At 50.1% G+C, this 26707-nt stretch overlaps 1 protein-coding gene across 4 annotated transcripts in view; it reads left to right on the plus strand.

The window, feature by feature from the left end:
• Positions 1-26494, plus strand: part of SYT17 (synaptotagmin 17) — a 101060-nt gene extending 74566 nt beyond the window's left edge. For 3 of the 4 annotated variants that reach the window (XM_003124573.5, XM_013987721.2, XM_021086546.1), the window contains exon 8: positions 1326-3320. In XM_003124573.5, coding sequence (XP_003124621.2) covers positions 1326-1522 — 197 coding nt within the window. In that variant the 3' untranslated portion in view covers positions 1523-3320. Of the gene's footprint in view, positions 1-1325; positions 3321-7976; positions 8073-18132; positions 18299-21025; positions 21120-24766; positions 24900-26304 lie in introns of those variants that run through there. The other variant, XM_021086545.1, reaches the window with a different exon arrangement.

Below are 26707 nucleotides of genomic sequence, written 5' to 3' on the forward strand. Positions count from 1 at the left end.
GAATCAGGCAGAACTGGGCTGGGAAGGTAGATCAAGCTAACTGTCTCGTCAGGCTTGAAAGACACAAATTAAGCTTGCATTGGAATTAACAGCCTTCCAAAAAGACGAGGGGGAGACGAAATCACCATAGTCCTTTTGCTCAGGAAACGTGCCTCTGTTGCCTAAGTCTTTTTTAATGAAAGATCAGCCTAGAAATTGAGAATCCAAAGAGCAATGTAATGTTTATTGAGCACTTACTGAGTGCCAGGTGCTGTGTGCATTATCTCACTGAAACCTCGCGGTGACTTGTAAGGGAAAGTGCAGTTAAGAGCCCTCTCCCAGGAGTTCCCTTCGTGGCTCGGCGGTTAACGAATCCGACTAGGATCCATGAGGATTCGGATTCGATCCCTGGCCTTGCTCCGTGGGTTAAGGATCTGGTGTTGCCGTGAGCTGTGGTGTAGGTCGCAGATGTGGCTCGGATCTAGTGTGGCTGTGGCTGTGGTATAGGCTGGCAGCTACAGCTCCGATTCAAACTTCCACATGCCACTGGGTGCGACCCTAAAAAGCAAAAAAAAAAGTCCTATTTAGGGGTTCCCACTGTGGCACAACGGGGTTGGCAGAGCCCTAAAATGCAGGTTCCATCCCTGGCCTGGGAGCATAATGAGTTAAAGGGGTCAGCACTGTCGTCTGCAGCTGCAGCTCAAATCTGATCCGTAGTGCGTAGCCTGGGAACTCTGTATGCCTCGGGGAAGCCAAAAAAGAAAAGAGTCCTATTTAATTGAGGAAGAAACTGAGTGTCTGAGGGGCTCCTTCTCTTGTCTCAGGGCTGTCGAATGACAGAGCCAGGGTTCCCTAGGGTGTCTGGCCCCACGGTTCAGAGCTTAACCTGCTGCTTCTTATCTGGGATAGACTCACCCCCTGGGGATGGTCAGGCCATGTTTGGAGACATTGGGGTTGTAACAGCCAGGGAGGGGTTGCTCCTGGCATCTGGGGGGCAGAGGCCTGAGGTGCTGCTGGACATCCTGCAGTGCCCAGGACACTCCCACGGAGAATTATCCAGCCTCTGATGTTGAAGAGCCAGGCTTGAGAACCTGGTGCAGCCACGCAGCTGGACTCCAGTGATGGCCAGCGGGTCCACCGGGACTACCCAGTTGTGCTCCGAGGGTGGGCGGGAAGTTTAAAGTTGCAGCAGAGGGAGCTCCACAAGGGAATCGGGGAATTCTCACGGGTCCAAGAAGCAGGGTCCTAAAAACGAGGTCCCCGTGCCTGCACTTGAGGAATGTGGAGTCTAACGCCTCTGTCTTGCACCTGCCGCTGTCCTGTCCCCCTCCTTCCTCTCTGGCTAGTGTTCGGCCACAACATGAAGAGCAGCAACGACTTCATCGGCAGGATCGTGATCGGCCAGTACTCTTCCGGCGCCTCCGAATCCAACCACTGGAGGCGGATGCTCAACGCCCACCGCACGGCCGTGGAGCAGTGGCATAGCCTGCGGTCCCGGGCCGAGTGTGACCGCGTGTCTCCTGCCTCGCTGGAGGTGACCTGAAGGCTGCAGGGAAAGCAGCTTTTGATTATGAGACAAGGACGAAAGGACGGAAACTTTAAGACAAAACAATATGCCATATTCCTGTAACACCCACACCTGCACACACACACACACACACACACACCTCCTCTCAGAACTGGGAGGAAGCTGACTATTGATCACAAACCAGCTGCCCTAAGGACTGAGGTCTGAGAACTTTCCAGAAGCCCCGTCCGTAGGTCATGTGCGGAGTGGGCTCTGCTATGAGACTTCTGGGCAGCGCCTGCTCTTGTTGATACCCCCCTCACCCCCCCAAATGCACTTTCACCCCTCGGGCCAGAGAAAGGACCTCCCCAAGGGTGCCAGCCTCCACGAAGACGAAATTCGCCAAGGGTTTGGCCCGTGTTGGAAGGCCCAATGCCCGTGCCCAAAAGGCACACACCCACTGGGTGACTCTGGAACGGGCTGCGCTTCCCCGGGGTTCTTCACACCTGTCCCTTTCCCCCCAAAGTGTAAGTATTCAGTCTTCTCTTTAGTGGACGTGATAAATAGCTTAGACTATTTGGAGAAACCAAATGGCAGCAAAAACATCCCGGTGTCAGAAACCTCTCCTGCTTAACTGGATCCCTCCCTGTGTTAGCTTCTTCCTGAAGCCCCTGTGTGTGTGTGTGTGTGTGTGTGTGTGTGTGTGTGCGCGCGCGCGCACGTCCGTGTCCGTGTGCGTGCACATGTGCCCTCACAGGTGAGCCTGTGTGTGCCCTTGGTGAGGAAGGTGCCTGACCAGGGCCTCAGTCTTGGGCACCTCCTTTCCTTTGCCTGTCCTGTCAGTGACATTTCACCCCGGTGTCCTCCTGTCTGTCCGGACCCCACCTGCAGTCGCAGTAGCGTGTGTGAATTTCAAGTTAATAGACTCCGATGAGGCAGAAGTAACTTTTTTTATGATTTTCAAATGTTTTCCTTTTTTTAGGTTTTTATTTTTTCTATTATGGTTGATTTACATTGTTCTGTCGATTTCTGCTGTGTAGCAGAGTGACCCAGTCATGTGTGTGTGTGTGTACATATAGACACATACATGCTTTCTCTCCCATTCTCCTCCGTCAGGCTCCATCACAAGTGACGGGATACAGTTCCCCGTGCTATACGGCAGGTTCGCATTGCTTCTCCATTCTAAAGGCAATAGTTTGCATCCACTAACCCCAGACTCCCCGTCCATCCCACTCCCTCCCTCCCTCACCCCTTGGCAACCACAAGTCTGTTCTCCAAGTCCATGAGTTGGTTTCTTTTCCATAGAAAGGTTCATTTGTGCCGTGTATTAGATTCCAGATATAAGTGAAATCATATGGTATTTGTCTTTCTCTTGCTGACTTCACTTAGTGTGAGAGTCTCTAGTTCCATCCAGGTTGCTGCACATGGCATTCTTTTGTTCTTTTTTTCTGGCTGAGCGGTGTTCCATTGTCTGTCTAGACCACATCGTCTTCATTCATCCATCTCTCGATGGACATTTTGGTTGTTTCCACACAAGTGACATTTTTTGATAGAATCATGGTGATTGTGACTCACGGACCCGCTAAGGACAGTTAGGTGGAGTAAAACGGCCACTGCACCCAGAGCCGCCCAGTCCATGTCACACTCTGGGGACCACCTCTGTGTTTGTGTGTGAACCCAAGTTGTTCCTCTCATGCTAAGAAAATAGTGCAATTAGAATAGATCTCTCTCTCTCTCCTCTCTATTGGCTGCTTCTGTATCTTTTCCCACAGCATATTGTCTGGTATCATGGGGAGCTATTTATTGAAATTAAAGATTATTTATTTGGGCCATGCATTTGAGTTACCTTTTTTCTTCATGAACACGGGTGCGGAGGGGGGCGTGTTTCAGTTAGTTCTGCTCTGTAACAAAACCACCCTGATGGCTCAGAGCACTGGTATATTTTTATGGTCGTAAATTTTGTGGGTCAAGAATTGAGACCAGGACTTCCTATTGTGGCTCAGTGGGTTGAGAACCAGACAAAGTGTCCGTCCATGAGGATGCGGGTTCGATCCCTGGCCTCTCTCGGTGGGTTAAGGATCTGGCGTTGCCACAAGCGGTGGCCTAGGTTGCAGAAGTGGCTTGAATCCTGTGTTGCTGTGTCTGTGGCAAAGGCCTCAGTGGCAGCTCTGATTCAGCCACTACCCTGGGAACTTCCATATACAGCAGGTGCAGCCAAAAAAAGAAAAAAGGATGAGAGAACCAACAGAATGAGGGAAGATGGGTCCATGCCAGGCAGTCAGGACTAGAGACCAGGTTCGATGGTGATTGGGCCCACGGGCTTTGGGCCAAAGATGCCATAACCCAAACCTTGGGCCTAGCACCCCTTACCTGCGCCCTCGCACAAGTCACAGCTGCTCCGAGCCTAGGTTTCCACATCATCTTACTCAGGTCACCTCGGAAGTAGACGCTGAGGCAAGGGCCTGGGTGCCAATGTTTTATTTGGGAGCCGAGCCCAGGAAGCATAAATGGAAGGATGAGCAGGGGAAGAAGAGACGCAGACAAGGCTGCTCTGGGGCTGTCGTGCTGGGGGCCCCAGTGGAATGCACTTGAGAATGACCACGGTGGGGAAGCTGGGCTCAGTAACCACTGCCCCTTATCTCTCAGGGCCTGAGGGTTGCCCCCTGGAGGCCTTCAGTGTTTGGCACTTTGGGACTTTCCTGGGTGGACATGGGTTCCACCCCTGGCCTCGCTCAGTGAATTAAGGATCAGGTGTTGCCACGAGCTGAGATGTAGGTCACAGAGGTGGCTTGGATCCTGCATCGCCAGGGCTGTGGTGTAGGCCAGCAGCTGTAGCTCCAATTTGACCCCTAGCCTGGGAACCTCTATATGCCGCAGGTGCAGCCCTAGAGACAAAAAATAGATAAATGACAAGAGGGCTGACTAAGCACCTTGCCAAGGGCTAGAGATCTCACTGAAGAGTTCCCACTGTGGCGCAGTTGGTTAAGAAAGTTCGGATCACTGCAGAGTTGCAGGTTCGAGCCCCAGCCCAGCACAGTGGGTTGAAGGGTCTGGCATTGCCACAAACTGTGGCATAGGTTACAGCTGCTGCTTGGATTCAATTCCTGGTCCAGGAACTTACATAGGCTGCGAGTGCAGCCATAAAATTTAAAAAAAAAAAATTCATTTAGTCTGTACTGGGAGACGGGGTCCTCCAAGGTAATTAAGGCTCAGTGACGTCATCAGGGCGGGCCCCAATCCAACATGGCTGGGGTTCTTCTTTTTTATTTTTTGCCCTTTAGGGCTGCACCTGTGGCCTATGGAAGTTCCCAGGCTAGGGGTCAAATCAGAGCTCTAGCTGCTGGCCCACACCACAGCCACAGCAACTTGGGATCCGAACCATGTCTGCGACCTGCACCACAGCTCACCGTAAAGCCAGATCCTTAGCCCACTGAGTGAGGCCAGGGATCGAACTCGCATCCTCACAGACCCTATGTCGCGTTCTTAACCCACAGAGCCACGATGGGAGCTCCCTGGTGTCCTTATAAAAGGGGAAATTAGAACACAGAGACAGATGCACACAGAGGGGAGGCCTTGTGCAGAGACTCGGGAAGAGGTGGTATCTGCAGGCCCAGGGGAGATGGTTCCCTCACAGCCTTAGAAAGATGCAAGCCTGCCAGCACCTGGATCCTGGGTGATGCTTGCTGGTTGATGAGAGGGAGCAGCAGCCTTTCACGTCTCCAATGAGAGTTTGTCAGGAGATGAGGGAAATATGGGGAAAGGTGAAGGAAGGACTTGGTTGCTATAGAAACCTGGGCCCAGGTGCCCTGCCGTGGGCTACCTACTCGGCTTAATTAGCATCGTCCTCCCCCTCAGCTAGGAAGTGGGAAAAGAGGTGCCTGGACCACCTACACACCCTTTTGGGGATGCAGGATCCAAGTTCGAAGGAAAGAGGTGGAGTAGAAGCAGGGATAGGAAGTTTTTTGTTTGTTTGTTTGTTTAGGGCTGCACCTTCGATATATGGAGGTTCTCAGGCTAGGGGTAGAATCGAAGCTGCACTGCTGGCCTCCACCACAGCCACAGCAATGCCAGATCCAAGCCTCATCTGCGACCTACTCCACAGCTCACGGCAACGCCAGATCCTTAACCCACTGATTGAGGCCAGGGATCGAACCTGTGTCCTCGTGAATACTGGTCAGATTCGTTTCCGCTGAGCCACAACAGGAACTCCCATCATATTGGGTATCTTAAATACATACATTTTCCCTTGAAAAAAATAGATTTTAGAAATTTTGCCTACCCTTGTCTATAGCAGTGCTTCATAGCATTAATATACATATGACCCCCTGGGGATCTAGTCAAAAATGCAGATTCCTAGTCAGTGGGTCTGAGGTGCGGCTTGAGAGTCTGCGTTTTTTTCCTTCTTATAGCCGCACCTGCGGCCTATGGAAGTTCCTGGGCCAGGAGTCCAGAGCTGCAGCTGCAGGCCTACAACACAACCACGGCAACACCAGATCCGAGCCATCTCTGCCACCTACACCGCAGCCTGTGACAATGCTGTATCCTAACCCACCGAACGAGGCCAGGAATCAGACCCGCATCCTCACAGAGACCATGTCAGGTTCTTACCCCTTGAGCCACCACAGGAACTCCAAGATTCTGCATTTTTAATGAGCTCCCAGGAGATGCCAGTGCTGCTGGTCCAGGGACCACACTCACAATTAAGCAGGTCGCAAATATTTTGCTTGTTTCCATCCAGAGAGGGAGCATGAACCAATTTACCAAAACCCCCAGCCCTCACCTGTTCCATTATCAACACAGGTCATGCAGGAGGCTCATTTGCCAAAGCAAAAGAGCGCCTCCTCTTTCAAAAGGATTTCCAGTGGCCTGGGTCGGACCCCCTCCTTCTCCTCCTGGTAGCTTCGTGCAGGGGTGTTTGGTTTCCATGACATCAGAGGCCTCCAAAAAGTGGTCACTCACCAGGGATGGTGGGGAGCAGAGAGGAAGCATCCCGGCTTTCTTCTGTCTTTATATTTTGTATCGACTTTTTTAAAAAAGTCAAGTTGGGGGAGGGCAGTTTTATAACAGACACAGTATGTTAGTGCAGTAAGCTGTGCGTGCACGTCACTTGTATAATGAGCATCTGTCATTTATAAATAAATAAATGTGCGTGCTCCGGGGCGCCCCAGCACAAAGCCTTGAGGCAAGGAGGACACATGAGTAATTCTTCAGCTGCAAGTGGGTCTGGGCTGTGCTCCTAGCCTGAGTCAGGCCTTGGCAGGCTTTCAGCCCCGAGGGGGCTGGCAAAGCGCTCCGCGTGGGCATGAGTTAAGTTATTCCTTGCGGGCACGGGCTCGGATGTTCCAGAGAGAAGGCGAGTGTCTGGGACACGTTCGAGGGACTGTCAGCCACAGTGTGGGGGCACTTGACGGAGCATTTCAGGAGAGGAGGAGGGGAATCTGGAAAAAAGCCAGGAAAAGACTTGCACTGGGAGTTCCCTTCATGGCGCAGCGGAAACGAATCCGATTAGGAACTGTGGGCTGTGGGTTCGATTCCTAGCCTCGATCAGTGGGTTAAGGATCCGGTATTGCCTTGGGCTGTGGTGTAGGTCACAGACCCGGCTCGGATCTGGTGTTGCTGTAGCTGTGGTGTAGGCTGGCAGCTACAGTTCTATTCGACCCTTAGCCTAGGACCCTCTATTTCCCACATCTGTGGCCCTAAAAAGACGAAGGAAGGAAGGAAGGAAGGAAGGAAGGAAGGAAGGAAGGAAGGAAGGAAGGAAGGAAAGAAAGAAAGAAAGAAAGAAAGAAAGAAAGAAAGAAAGAAAGAAAGAAAGAAAGAAAGAAAGAAAGAAAGGAAGGAAGGAAGGAAGGAAGGAAGGAAAGAAAGAAAGCGAAAGAAAGAAAGAAAGAAAAAGAAAGAAAAGCAGCAATGGTGGAATGGTGATAGGGACAGGCTAAGTCGAAGTGCGCTGGCCTCGCCTGAAGGGGACGCCCTTTCTGAGCTCCGCATGGTTGTTCCTTGGACTTAACACTTAAAATCTCCAGCTCTGATATCCTGACAACAGGTTTTTAGAAAATTTAAAACACAGCATGGACCCAACAAATCACATCCACAGGTGATGTGGCCTTGGCCCAGGAGACCTACGCTCTTGATGGATTTTCTGTATTTTTGCCTTCTGGTACTGTTTCCTCTGAGGGCACAGAGATTCTTTCTCTCCTGTGCTGGCCTGGGATGTGAGCGTCCTTGTCTCATCTCACAGAGTCTCAAAGGAAGCTGGCCCAGGCCCCAGGCCACCTGATGGCTGGGAAGCAGGGCTGGGCTTTCTCTTAGTTCTCCGAAAGGGGGCTGTCACTCTGAACTGACTGCAGCGGTGCCGGTGCAGGGGGGGAGGGAGGAGGGGGGAGGGGAGGAGGGGGCGGGGGGAGGAGACCCGGGTCTACCCAGTCAGGTCTGAGCTCCAGGCAGGAGAGCCATCCTGACTCGAGCTCCGGCCGGGTGGCTTTCTCAGGGCCCAGGATGCAGAAGTGGGGGCTGTGGGTCACAGCCCTCCTGAACCTCCTCTCCGCACAGGCCTTTCCGCAAACCGACATCAAGATCAGCCCAGGTGAGTGTGGGGCCGGGGCTGGGAGTGGGTGGAAGGGAGACCTGGCTGCCTGGGCTGACCCCAGGAGTGTGGGGGATCCAAGCTGAGCTTCCTGAGAGCCCTTCCAACTCCTCTCCCTCCAGCGCCTGGTCGTTGTTCTAGGGCCAGACCCAAAGAGTCCTGGTTTTAAATCCCAGCTTTGCATCTTAAAAGCTGTGTGACCTAGAGCAAGTTTGTTAACCTCTCTGAGCTTCAGCTTCCTTTGGGAAAAGGTGATCCAAACGGCACCCTCTGGGACTACTGTGCCAGGGAGATGCAAGAACATGGGGAAAGTTCCCGGCACCCTAGGAAGATCCAAAGATGGTATTTTTGTTAGGTATTCAGCATCTGGATTCCCTCCTCCCACCTTGGCTGTGACAGGTGTTCCTGGGGAGCTTTCAGATCCGCTCCTATGCCACTAGAGTCGGGCATGCAGGAGGACACAGCTGTCCCCTCTTACTGACCTCCCTGGCGGCCTGGCCCAGCGATGTCCACAGCTCGGTGGGTTTTCTGGGTCCCCAGGGATTAGGACCCATCGGCCTTGGGGGTGTGGCCTTCCAGTGTCCCGCTTGCTTCGAATGTGCTCCGTTTCTTCACCTTTCCGATGGGGAGGCTGGGGTGCTGACTTTGGGATAGTCAGGGTCCTGAATTTCCTCTAATCTCTTCTTGGTGGAGGATTTCACCTGTCAGCTTTACCAGGAGGGTTCTTTCCAGTAACAATACTCACCATCATAGTAATATCAGTAACAACTGATACCCTCACTAGGTGCCCGGCGCTATTTCAAGCACTTTTTATATACGGATTTCCTTAATCCTCACAATAATTCTATGGCAGAGATACTATTTCCATCTCCACTGAAATAAAATTAATAGTGAAACATCCATATGATCCTATAAGGCCATGGTATTGGGCAGTCACAGTGTTGGGGTGAATTTAAAACTGTGGTGTGATAGGATTGCCAGATTAAATACCCGATGCCCAGGTAAATGTGAACTTCAGATAATAAATAAATCATTTTTAGTGTCCCAAATATCGCATGGGACATAGCTAATGCTAAAACTGATTTTTTCGCTTTTCTGAAATTCAAATATCACTGGGCATTATTATTATTTTTTTTAAATCTGGCAACCCTGGAATTCCTGTCATGGCCCAGAGGTTAACGAACCCTAGTAGTATCCATGAGGACGTGGGTTCGATCCCTGGCCTTGCACAGCGTTGCTGTGAGCTGTGATGTGTGTAGGTTGCAGACGCAGCTTGGATCCAGCACTGCCATTGCTGTGGCTCTGGCATAGGGTGGCAGCTGCAGCTCTGATTAGACGGGAACCATCATATGCTGCAAGCGCAGCCCTAAAAATACAAACAAAAAATCTGGCAACCCTAGTGGTGGGGGATGAAGGGTAGTCAGTTCATTTGGGCGAACATCAGTGGGTCTGGTTCTGGCATATACTCTCCGAATGTATGAGTCAGCTCAGGCTGCTATAACAAAATACCACAGGCTAGGTGGTATTTTCAACAACAGGAAGCGTTCTGGAGGCTACAAGTCCAAGATCAAGATGCCGTCTGATTCAGTTCCCTGGTGAGGGCCATCTTCCTGGCTTACATGGTGGGGAGAGGGCACTCTGGTCTCTTTTCTTCTACTTAGAAGGGCACTAATCCCATCACGGTGGAGGGGAGGTTAGGGTTAGTGGAGGGGGGTTCCCTTGACTCTATCTAACCCTAATCATCTTCCAAAGGCCCCATCTGAAAACACCATGACATTGGGGGTCAGGGCTTCAACATGGGAATTTGGGAGGCACGCAGATATTCAGTCCTTAACAGTGTCTTTGCATCCCTGCTCTTGTGCTTCAGTTTCCTCATCTGTACAATGGGTGAGCAGGCGAGAAACTGGACAAAATATCCTTGAAGGATATTTGTGTATTCCAAGATATTGCCCTTCTGCCAGCATATGTGAGAAGGGCCTGAGGCTGGGTGTGAGGGCGGGAGAGACCAGGAGAATCCTCTGTCTCACTAGCTTATGCCCATGGGATCTTTCTCTGAGCTTCGAGTCCCCTGCCCTGGAGAGTGAGGGTAATAATGGTGTCCATCAAATGTATGGGGGAAATTTCAATGAGATCATGCAAGGCAGTCCTTGAAAAATGGCTTATTAGGGAGTTCCCACTGTGGCTTAGCAGAAAGGAATCTGACTAGTATCCATGAGGATGCAGGTTTGATCCCCGGCCTCGCTCAGTGGGTGAAGGATCTGGCATTGCCATGAGCTGTGGTGTAAGCACAAACGTGGCTCAGATCTGGCATTGCTGTAGGCTGGCAGCTATAGCTCCCGTTCATCCCCTAGCCTGGGAACCTCTATATGCCATGGGTGTGGCCCTAAGACCTAGGGAAAAAAAGAAAAAAAATGAGTTGAGCTTCCAACTGGAGTCATCTAACTCCAGAGTCCAAGCTCTGAAGCTGGAGCACAGAGATGTGGAAAACAGGGGTCCCTACATCCTAGAGTACAGCTCTCCCCGCCACCCCAGCCTGGATCATAGAGCCAGAGCCTAGAGTACCCCCCACCCCCATGGACAGTCTAGCCCATCCCCCACCCCTCTTTCCTGGTCACAGAGCCCTCTGCATCTACAAGGTCCCTTAGGATATGAAGACTCATTGCCAGGCATGCTGTGTGTCCCTCCCTCCAGAGCGCAGACCACTTGAGGCCACAGACCTCAAATCATAATTGAAGAAACACTGAATTATTTGCTTAATTAGGTTTGTCTTAGCTTGGGCCACTAGAACAAAATAATAGACTGGGAGGCTTGGGAATTTATTTCTCATGGTTCCAAAGCCTGGGAACTCCAAGATTAAGGTGTTGACCATTTCAGTTTTGGTTTTTGTTTGTTTGTTTGTTTGTTTTGTCTTTTTGCCATTTCTAGGTCCGCTCCTGCAGCATGTGGAGGTTCCCAGGCTAGGGGTTGAATTGGAGCCGCAGCCGCCAGCCTACGCCCGAGCCACAACAACCCAGGATCTGAGCCTCATCTGCAACCTACATCACAGCTCATGGCAACGCCAGATCCTCAACCCACCAAGCAAGGCCAGGGATCAAACCTGCAACCCCCGTGGTCCCTAGTCGGATTCGCTAACCACTGAGCCACGACGGGAACTCCCACCAGTTCCGTCTGTTATGAGCGCTCTCTTCCTGGCTTGCCGATGGCCATGGAAGGGAGCCGTGGTCTCTTCCCTTCTCACAGGGCACTAACCTCTTGGGGGTCCACCCTTATGGCATCATCTAACTCTATTGCCTCCTGACGGTTCTACCTCCAAATACGATCACCTTGAGGGGGCAGGGCTTCAACATACAAATTGGGGAGGGAGCGGGCACACTCAATTTATAACACTGTTCCATTTGGGGTTTGTCTTACAAATGAGGAAACCAGTTCCAGAAAACGATGTTTTCTGGAGGTCCCGTAATGCCTAGGAATTTCCAAGTCCATCAAGCTGAGTCTCATCCTGACAGAACCCTTTGCCAGCTGTGGGAGCCAGTGATGTCATCTCTTTGAGCCTCAGTTTCTGCATCTATAAAATGGGGATGATACAGGTACCCACCCCTCAGTTTGGTCCCCATGGTTATACTAACTACCGATGAATGGCTGCCGTCGTGAACAATTTAAGAAATCACCCAGGGCAGTCTTCCCTGTATCATCCAGTGACAAAAGCAACCCAGAGAAGGGAACTGATGCTCAGGCATGAGAATTCTGGGTCCAGCGGTTCTGCACACCAGAGCCAGGGCTCCTGGGAAGGAGGACAGTCTGGGAGAGGGACGTGTGGACCAGGGAGGCAGTGGGAAGCAAAATGAATGAAGGTGACTCAACCCCCCCAACCCCCCGCAACCCCGCAGTGAACACCTTCCTGGACACTGGGAGATGTTTCTGACCCCCTGGGACATCTGGGGCTCAGTAGCGATGTGGGGTGGGGGGCAGGGAAAATGTGGCACCCCCTCCTCTTTTCCCGGCTGGCTCCCAAGGCTGATCTGGGCAGGAGGCGGCAGGATAGTGCTCGTGCATTTGTGGGTGGCTGGATTGGGGCCAGGGGATCGAGCAGCCAGATGGAGTGGGAAGGTGACAATTTATTCTTTTAAAAAGAGAGAGAGGAAAAAAAAAAAAAAAATGAGCCCTGAACTCTGCTGATAAGTCCTCTTTCCTTAACAAGCCCAAAGCTGCCACAGGCTTTGACTCCCACCCCAGCTGGGAGATCTTGGGGACCTTTGGTGCTGCTCATTGAACTAGAAGACCATGTAGCTGGGCCTCCTGGTTTCCAGAGCAACGCGCTCCTCTGTGCATCCTGCCCTGCCCCTTCCCCTGTCCCTCCCCTCCCCTGTCACCTCCAGCCTCCTCTCCCTCTCCAGCTCCCAGCCAGGCTGAGCCATTTGCAATTCTCCAAATGCTCCCTCTCTTTCTCACCTCTGGATCTTTGTACATGCTGTGCCCTCCACCGAGGACACTCCTTCTCTGATTCTTCCTCATCCTTCAGGTCTCAGTGGGGAAGGAGGGGAGTTGTCTCACATCACCTGCTCTAGGAAGCCTCGGCATCTCCAGATCTGGGTTATGTGCCACTTTTAGGGGCTCCTGGGGCAACACCCTGTATTGACTTCATTATCATCCCAGCACAAGCCCGTGGCTCCTTTTTGGCCTCCCATTTTCTCCCAATTAAAGGCCTTTGCCTGCTCAGGTGGAAAGGGGAGTAATTGAGCAGTGACCTGTCACAGCCCCATTTTCTGGTGTGCTTCACCCCAGGCATCCATCACCACCACTTGCTCAGCGGAGAAAAACCGCAGGACCGGGAAGGGAGGCAGGGGGTGGGGGGCAGGAGAGGGGCGCTCAGACTCTCCATTGCTAACGAGCTCCTGGGGGTGCCGATGCTGCGCCTCAGGGCAGTCGTGCTAAATAATCAGGAAAATCAGGGTGAGTCACCTGCCCTCCGGGCTCAGTTGGAAAAGACCAGGCAGAGTTCCCGTTGTGGTGCAACGGGTTAAGATCCTGACTCGTATCCATGAAGATGCAGGTTCAATCATTCTGGCCTTGCGCAGTGGGTTAAGGATCCGGCGTTGGTGCAAGCTGCAACATAGGTTGCAGATGCAGCTTGGATCTGGCATTGCTGTGGCGGTGGTGTAGGCCTCAGCTATAGCTCCTATTCGACCTCTAGCTTGAACTTCCACAGGTATGGCCATAAAAAGGGAAAAAAAAAGTTAAGTCCAGGCATGCCATCCTGGAACCAAGGTCCAGCAACTTAGAGGCATCAGGACACATGGGTGGTGCACACTCTTCTGCCCAAAGGGAGGCAGTTGATCCAAAGAAGCAGTGTGTGATTCCCTAGTATGTGCTTAGCCATTCAAAAGTAGTCGTTGCACACCTACTGTGTGTCAGCCACTGAGGGGAGGGATGATCACAGCGGAACACTGAGCTGGGGGCGGCCAGACTGAACCAGAATTCTCGGGGACGTGTGGAAGGCGGGTACAGGGGCTCTAGGAGAACTTAGAGAGGCTGCCACCTCATCTTCCCTGAGGAGCTACCACACGGCTGAGGCTCAAAGAACAAACCCGAATTGGCCAAAGGCAGGCTGAGAGAAGTATCTGCAAAGACTTGGACCCACGTTTGAGAAATGCCAAGAGCTGAAGCCAATCTGGAGCACGTTGTGCGTGACCAGGGATGAGCTGCAGGGGCAGGCAGGAGCCCCATTCCCCTCCCCCGTTCCTGGGGGGCTTCCGTGAGACGAGATCAGGGTGTTGGAAGGATCCCTGTGGATTTGGTAAGATGAGGCAGGAAGAACAGCTAAGAGGCAGTTGAGAAGTTCTTCATGAGGGACATCAGGGAAAGAAAGATAGTGAGAGGGACACAGACGGAGAGAGAGACAGAGAGAGAAGGAGGGAGGAAAGGAAGAAAGAAAGGGGGAAGGAAGGAAAAAGGAAAGAAGGGGGGGAAGAAAGAATGAATGAGAAAGGAATTGGAGAGGTGCTGGAAGATGGAAGAGACAACACTTAAACATTGATTGGATGGGAGTTCCCGCTGTGGCATAGTAGGTTAATGATCCAGACTTGTCTCTGCTCGGTACAGGTTTGATCCCCAGCCAGGCACAGTGGCTTAAGTATTCGGCATTGCGTGTAGGTTGCAGCTATAGCTCAGACTCAATCCTAGGCCCAGGAATTTCCATATGCCGTAGGTGTGGCCAAAAAAGAACAGAAAGAAGAAAAGAAAAGACCGATGAAATCTGAATAAAGCCTGTAGTTCAGCAAAGAGCACATACCCAATAGTAATTTCTTGGTTGTGACAAATATACCATGGAAATGTGGGATGGCTGCAGTATGGGAAACTGGATGGAGGGCATTCAAGGACTCTGTATCCTAATTGTACAACTTTTCTGTAAATCTAAATCTATTCCAAAATCAAAATTTTATTAATTTTTTAAGTGAAGGAAAAGAAAGAAGACCATGAAGGTAGAAACTTCCAGATCAGACCTTATGGTACATTAGAAAACAGAAAATGGCTCCCCTATAGACAACCAGAAATGCAGATAAACTTTTGCAAACATCCTTTGAAAATTAAGCTGGGCTTCCAAGAAAGTGAGGAGGGTGCCCAGGGGCCAGAAAAAAAGACATAGATGGAAACCAAGGCTGTGGGCACATGCGCAGCAGTGCCCTAGGTGCGTGTCAGCCTCCCTAATACAGAGAGGCTCCAACTTCGCATCCTCACAGGGGGGAAGTGGCGTCACAGCCCTTTGAAGCAGGAAATTGCAACTGGGACCCTTTCCTGGAGCTGAGAACCATGGAGAGTTGACTTTTTGGGAAGGGATACACTGGCTGAGGAGGGGTAAATCCTCCCAGAGACAGGACAAAGTTTGTCTACTTCATCCCAAACTCTGGGAGGAAAAGCAAGACTTCCCTTTTGCAACATCCCTTAGTGAACTCTGTACCGTTACCTTTAAACACAGCATTAGGGGAGTTTCCATTGCGGCTCAGAGGTAGGAAGCCCAACTAGCATCCATGAGGACGCAGGTTTGATCCCTGGCCTCGCCCAGTGGGTTAAGGATCCAGCGTTGCTGTGAGCTATGGTGTAGGTTGCAGATGAGGCTTGGATCTGGCATTGCTGTTGCTATGGTATAGGCTGGCAGCTATGGCTCCAATTAAGGGCTGCAGGTACAGTCCTAAAAAGACAAAAAAAGAAAAGAAAGAGAGACAGTTGGCCAGGACTAATGGGGAGAAGTGAGACAAGGCAGGACTGACAAGGGCAGCTGCCTGAGGGTGGGCGAAGGGCTGGTTCTGCTCAAACAGGAAAGCCCAAAGGCTGTGGTCAGGGACAGGGAAGCATGGCTAGAAGCTGCCTGCTTAGCATAACTCTATTGATTAAAGAAGCTGTCCCTTTCCTTCCCTGAAAAGTTCACAGCGGTACACGCATGAGCGTATACCTGCATACAAACTGAAAAAAAATTTTTATTGGAGTTCCCGTTGTGGCTCAGCCTGTTAAGAAGCTGACTAGTATCCACGGGGATTCATTCAGGTTCAATCCCTGGCCTTCCTCATTGGGTTAAAGATCCCGCATTGCTCAAGCTGCGGTGTGGGTCACAAATGCAGCTCTGGCGTGGCTGTGGCATAGGGCAGCAGCTGCAGCTCCAGTTCATCCCCCAGCCGGGAACTTCCATGTGTCGCCGGTTCAGCTCTAAAATGAAAAAAAAATGTTTTTCTTTTATTGAGGTATCATTGATTTTCAATGTTGTGTTAGTTTCAGGTATACAGCAACGTGATTCAGTAACACACACACGTATGTATACATAGTCTTTTTCATTGTAGGTTATTACAAGATACTGACTATAGTTCCGTGTGCTAGACAGTGGGTTCTTGTTGTTTATCTCTTTTATACGTAGTAGTGTATCTGTTAATCCCAGACTCCTAATTTATCCCTCCCCCTCTTCCCCTATACATACAAACTTTTAATTTGCATTTAATTTTGGAGGATTCGCTGGATCCCTAAAGCCCATGAAGCTTGATTATGAAACCCTGAGCTAATCGTTAATGATCTTTCCTGTGCTGTAAATGTGCCACTCACTCAGCACATTTATTTGACCCAACTAGTCAGCCTAGCAACCTGATGAGGAAGGCATGTGGTTAACCATTCTTGGCCCTATTGGTTTCCCGTGATGAAGCATCATGTGGATTTTAAGATCAAAGACCATGGCGTCAGGAGGCCTGGATGCAAATCCCTACTCTGGCCCTTACCAGCAGGATGACCTTGGGCAAGTCACTTAGCCTATGTAAGCCTCGATGTTCCTCTACCTGCTCAGCACATTGTAAATGCTCCATAAAGGTGAGTCGCTGGAGTTCCTACTGTGGTGCAACGGGATCAGCCGCATCTCTGCAGCACCAGAACGCAGGTTCGATCCCTTGGCTGGTGAAGTGGGGTAAAGGCTTCGGCATTGTCACAGCTGTGGCGTAGGTCACAACTGCGGCTCAGATCGGATCCCTGGCCTGGGGACTCCATAGGCGGTGAGATGTCCAAAAAAGAAAAAAAAAAAAAATGGTCCACCACTTCTTTATGTATGAGCTCAGCCAGCTATGAGAATGGCTTTGAAGGTAAAGATATCACAGCAATGGGTGCCACAAAAAGGACCCAGTCCTGAAGCCGAGAAAGACAGGAATGTGCCAACAGCAGGTGGTATGTCAGGTGCAGAGCTGGAGCTGGGACCCAGGCTTCTGGACTCCAGTCTGACAAATGGCACCACTGCCTGGTGCCTGTCCTCACAGATGAGCCACCCAACCAAGTTCCAGGCAGGATCTCAGCTCGCCTTTCTCCCCCCAGCCCCCCATCCATTATCTCGAATAGCTTTCCCAAAAACAAAACATAAAAACAAACATGTGCTCAGAGGCCTCCAGAGGGACTGAGGCCTCCGAGAAATTTACTGTCTCAAACATGAGTTTTTTGTTTGTCCCTTTTCAGAACTCAGAACAAATCCTGAACCGCATTAGGTTCCTGGGCTAAAGATACAGTCGTGGCTGCAGTTTGTCAATAAACATGGGGGGAAATAGCCGCCTTCGCCAGAGAGCCGAGAATTGCAGATGGAAACAAGATGCCATTTTTTTTTTTGCTTATAAAATTTGCAAGGATTGCCATTAAAGTGATAACACCAGCGTGGGCAAGGGCGCCGTGCGTTGGGCACTCTCAGACGTTACCGTGGGAGTATAAATTGCTTTCAGGAGGCAATTTAGTAAATTGTATCAAAGCCTTAAAAATCTCTCCCTAGAAAATCATCAGAAATGCTACAAAGGCTTTATGCAGGCTGTTCTTCTCAGGGTTATTTGTAATTGTTTTTTTTAAAAAGGAGGAAACAATCTAATTATCCCCAAATAGGGGGATGATTAAATAAACTCTAGGGGGGCCACTCAGGGGAGTATTCAAGAGCTGTTTGAACCACTGTTTACAAAAATGTATGATGACTGGGGGGGAATGCTTATATGCTAATTATCAGAAATCAGGATACTGACAGGGTGTATGGGTCAATATAATCCCACATGCATTTTTTTTTTTTTTAATCATTGCATTCAACATGACATGAAGAAAAAGACACCAAGAACTCTTGTTGTGGCGCAGTGGAAACGAATCTGACTAGTATCCAGAGGATGTGGGCTCGATCCCTGGCCTTACTCAGTGGATTAAGGATCCAGCATTGATGTAGCTGTGGTGTAGGTCGCAGATAAGGCTTGGATCTGGTGTTGCTGTGGCTGTGGTATAGGCTGGCAGCTGTAGCTCCGATTTGACCCCTAGCCTGGGAACCTCCATAGGCCACAGGTGAGGCCCTAAAAAACAAAAGAAGAGAAGAGAAAAAGAAACAAGAAAAGAAAAGAAAAAGACATCAACATTTGCCAAGGAATCTCTAATGAGCACATATTCCTTTTATTATTTGGTAAGTTTTAGGTATGCAAATGGGACCCTTTTGACTTTTCATTCTTGAAAAGCCGTCATAAGCTGGAGAATCAATGTTGGCACCCCCAACCTTCTTCCCAGTCTGTTTTCTCTCTGCCCCCAGCTGTGCCAGAGCTGCCTCAGGCCTCCCTGTGCCCACTGTTCTGGATGGAGTTCAAAGGCCACTGCTATAGATTTTTCCCTCTCAATAAGACGTGGGCCGAGGCTGATTTCTACTGTTCTGAATTCTCCATCGGCAGGAAGTCCGCCAAACTGGCCTCCATCCACAGGTGAGTGAGGCACCCTCTTTGGAAAGAGGTGTGGAGAACTGTTTTTCTTTTTTTTCTTTTCTTGCTTTTTAGGGCCAAGCCTGCGGCATATAGAGGTTCCCAGGCTAAGGGTCAAATCAGAGCTACAGCTGCAGGCCTGCGCCACAGCCACAGCAACACCAGATCCTTAACCCCCTGAGCGAGGCCAGGGATCAAACCCGCACCCTCATGGATATGAGTCGGATTCGTTTCCACTGCGCCACAACGGGCACTCCTGAGAACGGTCTTTCTCATTGGCCTTTCTTTTTGGTAATTGCAGCTTTTATCCAGCCCAATTTCTCACTGAAATTGGCCTTGGCCATAGAGGGCAAAGCATTTAACAAGAGTAGCCCTCAGCAAGTTGGAAGGTCCCTCTTTGTAAGTGCCGATCTTGTGCTGTGCCCTGCTCTGTGTCACAGGGGGGGGTTGACCCTGTGATACAACTCAAACAATATGCATATAATGAACATAATATAAGGCATGACAACTGACCTTTATTTGCTAATAGTTTATAAGCGACATCATGTTAAAACACCCTCCGGAATTCCCACTGTGACCTAACAGGACTGGCAGTGTCTCTGAAGCACCAGAAAGCAGGTTCGATCCACTCCCAGCACAGTCAGTTAAAGGATCCAGGGCTCAGATCTGACCCCTGGACTGGGAACTCCATATGCCACAGAGTGGCCAAAAAACCCTCCCCCTAAAAAACCCCCAAACCCAAAATCCCTTCAGATCATATTAGGTAGGTATCCTCATTTCACAGACACAGAGCCTGAGGTTCCAAGAAGGTTAGTAACTTGCTCAAAGTGACACAGCTATAAAGTGATGGAGCTGGGATTTGAACCTGAGCAATTGAACTCCATAGCCCACCCACCAAGGCATCTTTCCGCACAGCCACACTGCCCATCTTGAAGTTCTCCAAAGTGGTCCAGCCCATTTATTCCTGAATCCCTTTGCACATTCTGTTCCCTCTCCTGGGAACTCCCATCCCTGCCTTTTCCTCCAGGTAGGTGCCTCCTTAACCTTACAGACTCAGCTCTAACATCTCTCCACTGAAATCACCCTGACTCCATGGCACCTGACTGTACCTACCACCCACCTCGCCAGGAGCTCTGTCTTCACCCCTTTAGGGACCTGTTCACATCTGATTTCCTTACCGATTTGTGGGTTCTTTGAAGTCAGGTGTGACGTGTTCCACTGCTACCCAGCTACAAAGTCACAGTCCTGCTTCATCCCTCAAGAACCTCAGATACTTGCATTTAGAGTGATAATTGGTTCTTTTTTATTATTATTAAAGTACAATTGATTTACAATGTTGTGTCAGTTTTTCTGTACAGCATAGTAATCTAGTCTCACACACACACGCATATTCTTTGTCTCATATTATCTTCCATCATGTTCTATCCCAAGAGAGTGGATATAGTTCCCTGTGCTATACAGCAGAACGTCATTGCTAATCCAATCTAAATGTAACAGTTTGCATCCACCAACCCCAAACTCTCTGCCCATCTCACTTCCTCCCCCTTGGCAACCCCCCTGTGGTTTGAATGTTTGTGCCTGCCCCCCCCCAAGATTCATATGATTTCAACATGAAATCCTAATGCCCAAAGCGATAGTATTAGATAGGGGTGGGGCGGGGGGCTTTGGAAGATGCTTATTACCCCTGAAGGAGAAGCTCTCATGAACGGGATTCATAAAAGAGGCCCCACAGAGTGCCCTTGCCCCCTCTGCCATGCAAGGGCACAACAAGAAGTCTGCCCCCAGAAGACTCACCCAACCAGGCTGGCGCCCTGATCTTGCGCTTACTTTCCAGCCTCCGGCATAGTAAAAAAATAACTTCCAATAGCTCATAAGCCACCCAGTCTGTGGTATTTTGTTGTCGCCACCTGAATGGACCAAGACACCTGCTGAGGAAGATGGACAGTTCACTGCAGGACTTGGGTCTTGCTGGGTCAACTATACAAGTTCAAACCTCGAGATGAATTTGCCAGCAAGACCAAAGAGTTTGAAGAAGTTCTTTGAGAAAGAAAGAGGCACGAGGGAGATAAGGAGGGAATGGGCAGTGTAAGGAGGGCTTTTGAGGAAGAACAAAAACACCCCAAAGAAATGTTCCTTCTTTGGTGTGCGCGCTGCCATGTCCACTCCTTTCTTTGTCTCTCGAGTATAATCCACCTTGTTTTCTAGTGTTTTTGAAGTGGATTCAAATTTTTTTTGGGGGGGAGGGTTGCTGCACCTGCAGCATATGGAGGTTCCCAGGCCAGGGGTCAAATCAGAGCTGCAGCTGCCGGCCTACACCACAGCCGCAGCAATGCGGGATCCAAGCCACATCTGCGACCTACACCACAGCTCACGGCAACGCCGGATCCTTAACTCACAGATTGAGGCCAGGGATGGAACCTCCATCTTCATAGATGCTAGTCAGATTCATTTCCACTGCGCCACGATGGGAACTCCCTGGATTCGAATTTCTAGGATGAGTAAGAGTGCTGAATCCTGCTTTGTGCTGGTGTGGACCAAATCCAGAGATGCCCCTAAAAGGACAGCCCCTAGGGGTGTCCGAGTTAAAAAGGAAAAAGAAAAAGCAGGATTGCATCGCATCCTCTGTTTATTTTGGTCCAGGAGGGCAGCCAAGGACTGCTTTCAACTTTCAACTCCATCCAATGCTAAGAGGCAACGAGTAACATGCCACAGGGTTTCTTGCCTTTGCAGCTGGGAGGAGAATGTCTTTGTGTACGACCTCGTGAACAGCTGTGTGCCCGGGATCCCAGCTGACATCTGGACAGGGCTTCACGACCACAGGCAGGTGAGGAAGCAGCGGCCAGCAGGCCCTCTGGGAAGCCCTTGTCAAGATTCCACTTGGGGAGTGCCTGCTGTGGCTCAATGGGATTGGCGGGGTCTCTGGAGCACTGGGATGCAGGTTCAATCCCCAGCCAGGCACAGTGGGTTAAGGATCTGGCATTGCCCCAACTTTTGTCCAAGAGTTCCCTTGGTGGCACAGTGGTTAACAAATACGACTAGGAACCATGAGGTTGCGGGTTCCATCCCTGGCCTTGCTCAGTGGGTTAAGGATCCGGTGTTGCCATGAGCTGTGGTGCAGGTCGAAGATGCGGCTCGGATCCCACGTTGCTGTTGCTCTGGCGTAGGCCAGCAGCTATAGCTCCAATTAGACCCCTAACCTGGGAATCTCCATATGCCACAGGTGCGGCCCTAGAAAAGGCAAAAAGACAAAAAAAAAAAAAAAATCAGTATTCCCATGTGACTCAGCAGGTTACACACCTGACTAGTATCCATGAGGTGGTGGGTTCAATTCCTGGCCTTACTCAGTGGGTTAAGGATCCCATCTTGCTGGTGGCTGTGGCTGTGGTGTAGGCTGGCAGCTGCAACTCTGATTCAGCCCCTAGCCTGGGCACTTCCATATGCCACAGGTGCAGCCCTAAAAAAAAAGTCCACAGTTACCTGGTGGCCTAGCGGTTAAAGATTCAGTGTTGTCACTGCTGTGGCATGGGTTCAGTCCTTGGCCCGGAAACTTCCACATACCTCGAGAGAGACCAAGAAAAACCCAGCAAAACCAAAATGTTCAATTAAAATAGTAACTTTAAAATTGGTTTAGGATTATGTCTTTTTAAGTTTTATTGAAATATAATTAATTTATAAGATCGTGATAATTTCTGCTGTACAACAATGTGACCCAGTCAGACATAAATGCATACCCATTCTTGCTCAGATTTTTTCCCTGCATAGATTATCACAGAATACTGGGATGAGTTCTCTGTATGATTTTATATATATATATATATATATATATATACAGTTTTGTTTTATTTGTCTTTTTCAGGCCGTACCCGAGGCATATGGAAGTTCCTAGGCTAGGAATGGAATGGGAGCTACAGCTACTGGCCTACACCATAGCCACAGCCACAGCAACTCGGGATCCAGGCCATATCTGCAACCTACATCACAGCTCACGGCAGTGCTGGATCCTTAACCCTCTGAGCGAGGCCAGGGATTGAACCTATGTCTTCATGGATCCTAGTTGAATTTGTCACTCCTGAGCCACAATGGGAAGTTCTATATGATTATATTTAAATAGAGTTAAGGATTAACTCTATGTATTACAAGACCTAAGAATAATAATAATAAACAATACAGTAAAATGTTATACATTTAAAATTTTTTTCTCCTTGGGACTAAGCACTACATGCCAGGTACTAGCTAAGTCTTTTATATGCTTCAAATCCATTCAACCCTCTCAGTAATTCTCTGAGGGAGATACTAGCTACATTTTATTTTAGTTTTTGTTTTTGTTTTTTTGGTCTTTTTGTCTTTTAGGGTAGCACCCGCAGCACATGGAGGTTCTCAGGCTAGGGGTCTAATCGGAGCTGTTGCTGCTGGCCTACACCACAGCCACAGCAACTCGGGATCTGAGCCGTGTCAGCAACCTACACCACAGCTCACGGCAATGCCAGATCCTGAACCCACTGAGGGAGGCCAGGGATCGAACCCTCGTCCTCATGGATACTAGTCAGGTTTGTAACCTACTGAGCCATGGCATGAGCTCCCAAATAGACTTAGGTTTGAATCCAGCACGTATGCTTTATTCATTTATTTATGTATTTTTTGGCTGTGCCCACAGCATGTGGAAGCTCCTGGGCCAGGAATCAAACCCACACCACAGCAGCGACCCAAGTCACAGCAGTGACCATGCCAGATCCTTAACCCACTGAGCCACATGGGAACTCCCAGCACCTGTGCTTTATTAGCTGTGTGAGTCTGGGGAGAATAATCTGAGTCCCAGTTTTCTCATCTGTAAAATGGGGATGAGGCTGCCTGCCTTGCAGGACGGTGAGGATGCAAATGAGTAAAACACAGCAGTACATAAACCCCCACGATCGGCAGCTACTGATATCATTGGCCAGAGCTGGAACCACACAGATTCGGCTGCTTGTCCTCAAAAGTCAGTGTTCGAGAGACAAGCATTGGTGGAACAAGAAAGATGCTGTATTCCGAAAGCCAGCAACCTGGGGAGATGGCAGATAAATGTCCCCAAACTACCTCCCAGTTGCCAGGGACAAAGGTTTTTAAGGGGCGTTTCAGGAAGTTCCCCCCGTGGCGCAGGAGACCCCGCATTGCTGCAACGGTGGCTTAGGTCTCAACTGTGGCTTGGATTCGATCCTTGGCCCCGGAACTTCCATATCCCATGGGTGAGCCAAAATGAAAATTAAAAATACAGAGGAGTTCCAGGGATGTGCAGGCGGAGGGGCCAAGAGCCAAACAGCACAGTCAGCTCTGACAGTCATCTTGAAACTGATCATACAGTCATCTGATCAGCATCATCTTGATTGGTTTGTTTTTAGGGTTTTTTTTTGTTTGTTTGTTTTTTGTTTTTGCTTTTTTGCTTTTAGGGCACACCCGTGGCATATGGAGTTTCCTAGGCTAACGGTCAAATGGGAGCTACAGCTGCTGGCCTATGCCACAGCCACAGCAACACGGGATCCGAGCCATGTCTGTGACCTACACAACAGCTCATGACAATGCTAGATCCTTAACCCACTGAGTAAGGCCAGGGATCGAACCTGCATCTTCATGGATACTAGTCAGATTCATTAACTGAGCCATGACAGGAACTCCTGTCTTGATTGTTTTAAGCACAGTTAATCTTCAACTCCAAGGCTGGTTTGTTCCAATTTCCTTGAGGCCAGTTCTTGGAACTGTGCTGGCCACAGATTCAGAATGGCTCAAGATGGAGCAGCTTATGTCATGGATGCAGTCCTGTCATCATGCAATCAGCTTTTTCTCTGGTGGCAGTCTAATATCTGCAAAACTACTCAGGACATTGGCCGCTGTTATCTAAGTCCTTCAGGGGGGACTAAAGATTCCATGACTCTACTGTCCTAATCCTTAACTGCTTGAGGTTGTTCTTTTGTGACTCAGGGAAGGTCTGGGAGGCTACAGCTTTTCTACAAACAAGAGGCAGGAGACAAGGAAGGGCTTTTGTGCCTGCGAGGGCCCCGCAGGGATCTGATGGGTCTCAGTAATGGTGGTAATAAAAGTATATCAGATAGGGAGTTCCCGTTGCGGCTCAGCAGTAAAGTACTCTACTAGCAACCATGAGGATGTGGGTTTGATCCCTGGCCTCCCTCAGTGGGTCAAGGATCTGACGTTGCTGGGAGCTGTGGTATAGGTTGCAAACATAGCTTGGATCCTATGTGGCTGTGGCTGTGAGGTAGGCCAGCAGCTACAGCGCCAATTCAACCCCTAGCCTGGGAGTTTCCATGTGCCGTGGGTGCAGCCCTAAAAAGACAACAAAATAAAGTATATCAGATAAAAGCAGAGGCTTCTGCACTGTTAGATACGGAGGTGTTAGTATGTTACCCCAGCTGGAGCTGGCTTGCATGCCTGATCTTTCTCTCCTTGGCTTCGTTTCTTGCCTCCGGAGGCAAAACCCCTCAGGAAGGGCAGTTTGAATGGACAGACGGCTCATCCTATGACTACAGCTACTGGGATGGGAATCAGCCAGACGACGGTGTCCACGCAGACCCAGAAGAGGAAGATTGCGTGCAGATATGGTACCGGCCCTCCAGTGGTGGGTGCTCCTGAGACCAGGGCTCTGGTAGGGGTGCTGGGGAGGCACGAGGAATGGCTGGGACACTGTGAATTATCAAGACCTTAGAGAGAGACCTGAGGTCACTTGGGGGTCTTAGGGACATGGCCCCTCTCTGTGATGGATGTGTTTTAAACAATATTTAGTGGTGCGTGTTGACATGCAAACTGATTTGGCAGGGGGAGACATTAGAGGTGAATTTCCAGCTGTGGTGCATCGGGTTAAGGATCTGGAGTTGTCTCTGCAGCATCTAGGGTTGCTGCTAAGGTGCAGGTTGGATCCCTCGCCAAGGAACTTGCATTTGCCATCGGTCCAGCCAAAAAAAAAAAAAAAAGACCTTAGAGGCAGAAGCAACCACGTATAGAGACCAGGCAAAGGATGGTGCTTTTATGTCAGCTCATGCAACCCGCAAAAGGTGGCTGGAACTCCTGGATATTAGCACAAATATCAGCCTGGAGGAATACGCAGGTGTAGTAGTGAAGAGTACCCCCAGCAGGGTTGCTTCCTGGCCCTGTTGCTTCCTACGTCCCTGTCCTTGCAGGCAATTACTGATGGTCTCTGCGATTCTGTTTCCTCTTCTGTAAAATGGATTTAATCATCGTTCCTCCCCACGGGGCTGTTCAGAGCGTTAAAGGAAGTAAGGTTGATACCATCATAGGAGCATGAGCTGGACCCTGGCGTTGAACCCCCTTGTCTGAAGCCCAGCTCCACCACCCATGAATCACGTAGCCCAACATAAGTTCCTTAACCTCGTGGTGCCTCAGATTCTTCATCTGTAGAAGGGGGCTAATGGCTCTTAACTCACAGGGTTGATGGGATGGAAACAGCAGATAAGAGACATAAAGTAGCTGCCGTGGTTTGCAGGTGATTTCAGCTATCCCTGCCATCATCACAAAGAACATCTCACTGTTCACACCAATCTTGAGAAGGAAAACAATGAATATCGCAGATGAAGAAACCGAGGCTCAGAGAAGTTAAGTGATTTGTTCAAGGCTGCACAGCAAACCTAGAGCTGGGTTCGAAACTGTATCTGCTCCGGATCCAATCACCGAACCGCTGCTATTTCCTCTTTGCGCTTCTTTTTCTGATTAGGGGAGGGAGGCATGGAACAGTGACTTGTTTTCCTGGGAGCCATCCTGGAGCCTGGGAGCCAGAGCTGGACCAAGCCCCTGGGTGAGGCTTGTCCTGCCTCTCCATGGGGGCAAGTCCAGACCAACCTTATGAGCGAGTAAGGCTGGACAGCCGCCTCATCAAGCATCAGCCAGAAGGGGATGCCAGTGTAGACACGAGGCTTCCGGGAGAGGACTTTTACTCTGGAGGGTGCTGGGGTTATTCTTACGGTGGTGGATGGGCCTTCACCCAAATTCCCTGCTTTCTCCCCCCGCAGCTCTGAGGTCGTGGAATGATAACACCTGCAGCCAAAAGTTCCCCTTTGTCTGCAAAGTCTCGGCTCTGACCATTCACTGACCCTGCCTCGCCCGCTCCGAGCAAGCCCAACTCCAGCATCGACTTGCATCTGCACCTAATGTAAAGTCAACAGTCAACCTAATGTAAAGTCAACACTCAATAAATGTAAAACCCACAGAGATAAGTCTCCCAGACAGAGATTATTCTTGGCTTTTTGCTTTTTAGGGCCGCACCCACTGCATATGAAGGTTCCCAGGCTAGGGGTCGAATCAGAGCTGCAACTGCCAGCCTACACCACAGCCACAGCCACAGCCACACCAGATCTGAGCCACATCTGCAACCTACACCACAGCTCATGGCAACACCAGATCCTTAACCCATCG

The sequence above is a fragment of the Sus scrofa genome, chromosome 3 (assembly GCF_000003025.6).
Source record: "Sus scrofa isolate TJ Tabasco breed Duroc chromosome 3, Sscrofa11.1, whole genome shotgun sequence".
Lineage (NCBI taxonomy): Eukaryota > Metazoa > Chordata > Mammalia > Artiodactyla > Suidae > Sus > Sus scrofa.